At 20.8% G+C, this 3,194-nt stretch overlaps 1 protein-coding gene across 2 annotated transcripts; it reads right to left on the reverse strand.

The window, feature by feature from the left end:
• Positions 1 to 90: 90 nt before the first annotated feature.
• Positions 91 to 2,911, reverse strand: LOC102675349 (TNF receptor-associated factor 6-B-like). 2 transcript variants are annotated; one of them, XM_006609477.2, is made up of 6 exons: positions 2,654 to 2,911; positions 2,471 to 2,530; positions 2,109 to 2,239; positions 1,646 to 1,955; positions 1,425 to 1,573; positions 91 to 1,341 (listed from the first exon to the last, which is right to left on the reverse strand). In XM_006609477.2, the coding sequence occupies exons 2-6, from the start codon at positions 2,525 to 2,527 to the stop codon at positions 720 to 722; spliced, it is 1,269 nt and encodes a 422-aa protein (XP_006609540.1). In that variant the 5' UTR covers positions 2,528 to 2,530; positions 2,654 to 2,911; the 3' UTR covers positions 91 to 719. The 2 variants fall into 2 exon arrangements, with proteins under 2 accessions (XP_006609540.1, XP_031370977.1); XM_031515117.1 differs by having other exon boundaries at positions 2,693 to 2,735.
• Positions 2,912 to 3,194: the final 283 nt, after the last annotated feature.

Raw genomic sequence — 3,194 nt, forward strand, 5'->3', positions numbered from 1 at the left:
TATGTACAAACATATTAAAAAAAAGAAATATTTTATTAGGACGGATTGTAATAACTTATATAATAACTTATATAATAACTTATATACTTATTATACATATATATTTAATTTATACATATTTAAAGCTCGATCACATGAGCAAATACTGTAATTAATATCAAATTTTAAAATTTGATAAATTGATAATATTTACAATTATACGAGCGTTTGTATATCATTCGTAAAATCTTATAGCTATGAAAAATATCTTACATTGGATATGCAATAGATATTTGTAAAAGATAAATTATATAGAAATAGGAATTTATACCGTATTAAGAATTAATAAAGAAAAATGTAAATAAAAAAAGCATGCATCCTATAAATAGTATATATTTACTACTATGTATTTTATATATGAAATTTTTCAATCAATTGGAAACTGATGAATTTTTTAGATTTTCATATATCATAGTCTTAGTTTCATATATTATTAACAAAAATCCTATCTAGTTAAATTATAAGATACCAATTAAAATTTAAAGTTTAAAATCCAAACTCCAAAATACGTGTTCAATAAGTCCAGAATACAAACCCTATAAAGTGCAGAACAGAAAATCTAGATATTTTTAATAATAAAAGAATTTAAATTCGTAAAAACAATTGATCAATATAAAAACTGCATGATCAGATCATAGAAATTTGTTAAACATAATTTTAATTTGTTAATTAATTAATTTTCAAAATATGTCCTCTAAACTTATGATGTTTGATGCTCTAAACTTATCATAAACACAAACTTCTATCCTAAAAGTTAAACAATCATTTTGTAAGAAATCAAGTAAATCTCGTATTCGCACGAATTCTGTATAACCAAAACTACGCTTATTCAATTCACATATTGGTTTTCTAAAAGCTTCAAGATCAGGTCTTGATGATGTTATTTCGCGTATATCTCTTTCACTATTAAGAGGATGAACCAAAACAAAATACATTGTCCCATTAAATGGCCAATCAAGACCATCATCATTTTCTGATTTCATTATATGTAAAAGTAATGATAGAAATTCAGGATCTTTAGAAGATACATTAATTCTAGCACAAATTTTGTAGCCATTAGGACTTGTATAAAAACCAGGACTATAAAACATTTTTAATGAATCATTCATCATACTTTCAAGTTTTTCATGAAAAGAATGTAATCTCCAAATATAAACACCATTACAACTACGTAAAAACATTTCTTCCTGATTAAATCTTAAAGAAGTTTGTAAAGTTGTAAGTTGAGTTTTTTGATTAGAAACTGTTATAGATAATTCTCTGTTTTGTTGTTCCAATACTACTATTCTTTCATAAAGATTTCTAAAAAAAACTTTATGTCAGTATAATAAAATATTTAATAAGTTTTATATAAATTTTTTATGTATTGAAATAATAAAATATACTTTAATAATTGTTGCCATTCTAACGATGGTTCACTTTTTTCCATACAAGATGTATTTTTTGGAGGAGGATCCCATAATTTAGATTCTGCAGCTATTGCATTAATATTATTTTGTGAAACAGATACTTGTGGTAATATTTTCAGAATCATCTATGAAATAAATAAAAATTAAATTATTATGTTATCATTAAACATGATTTTGTGTAATAAAAATAAACTAACAGTTAAATGAATATTTATATTTTTTTCTAAATGTTCATGCAAATCTTCTTCAATGGGAAAAGTTTCCATACAACCAACATTCTTAAAGGGACAATATACATTTTGTGAATCTGGAAGAGTTCTTTTATATGTACATTCATTTATATGTGTTTCCATATCTACTGGGGATACTTTAATCTCACAACCAAATTGTTGATAAGGACAAGGTGTACGTTGTTGTGATATCTCTCTGCTTGTATACAAATCTCTAAATAAATCACTTTCAGATTTTAAAGGTTTGCTATCAACTGGACAACAAGCACCTTCTTTTCTAAAATAAAAATTAAATTTATATATATATATGTATATAATTTTTAATATATATAAATTTAATATATATATAATATGTATATAATGATAATAATATATAATATATATATTTATACATACATTTTTTAAATTAATACCATAAAATATAACTTACTGAAGCCAAGTATATATACATTGCGAACAAAACTTATGACCACAAGATGTTAAAACTGGATCACGTAGCCAAGTTAAACAAATAGGACATTCAAATCTAGGCTCAAGATATTCTTTTATACCATCATCATACTGCATATAATAATTAAATTATCAGTGAAAAATAATAAATTGTTAATGCAAAATAAAAGCAAAATTTGTTAAATTATTATTAAATTATTTGTAAATTAAAAATAATACAAAAAAAATCAATTTTTATAACACAAAATTTAATGCAAAAAATTAATCAACAAAAAATGGATATAATATTAATATCTATTAATAAATTTATTATTTAAATTTATTAAAAGTACGAATACATACAACAATATTTTCTTCAGCTACTTTAACATGATTTTTAAGACTATCTGACGTGGCCATTATCTACGAAAATTTATAATTTCAAATATATACAATCTGATATTAAAGAAAAAATAAAAATAAAAATTATTTCCGTACTAATATAAAAGTAATACATATATATAATACGAAATATATAATACTTACATGTTAATAATTTTAAATTATAAGCACAATACAACTTACTTGTAATTATAAGTAATGAAGTTTATACACAGCACAATCACATTATATAGTACACAATTTTTATGAACACATATTCATTCTAACATAAACATTTAATTTTAAACAAAATAAATAAAAAATAAATTTTTTTCTCTATTATACTATACTAAATAGTTTTTCTACCATTGTATTCATAGAATAGAAATATTCATAAATATTTAATTTTAAATTATTGAATTTCTAAAGTAACAATTACACTTCATAAATATTTTCTTAAATACATAACAATAGTATCACTTTTGACTATGATTATGATGGCATATATTATGAACAAAAATTAAAATTTTTTTTTATTAACTATTTTTATTAATTTCGATACTAAAATAGATTATGAATTAATTTATAGTATATAATATACTATATAATATAATATATTAAATTATATAATATAAATATATTTATAATATTTTTATCACACAAATTAAAAAAATTTTCTATATTTTAAAATAATAATTAAAATAAT

This window comes from Apis dorsata, unplaced genomic scaffold, assembly GCF_000469605.1.
Source record: "Apis dorsata unplaced genomic scaffold, Apis dorsata 1.3 scaffold_56, whole genome shotgun sequence".
Taxonomy (NCBI): domain Eukaryota; kingdom Metazoa; phylum Arthropoda; class Insecta; order Hymenoptera; family Apidae; genus Apis; species Apis dorsata.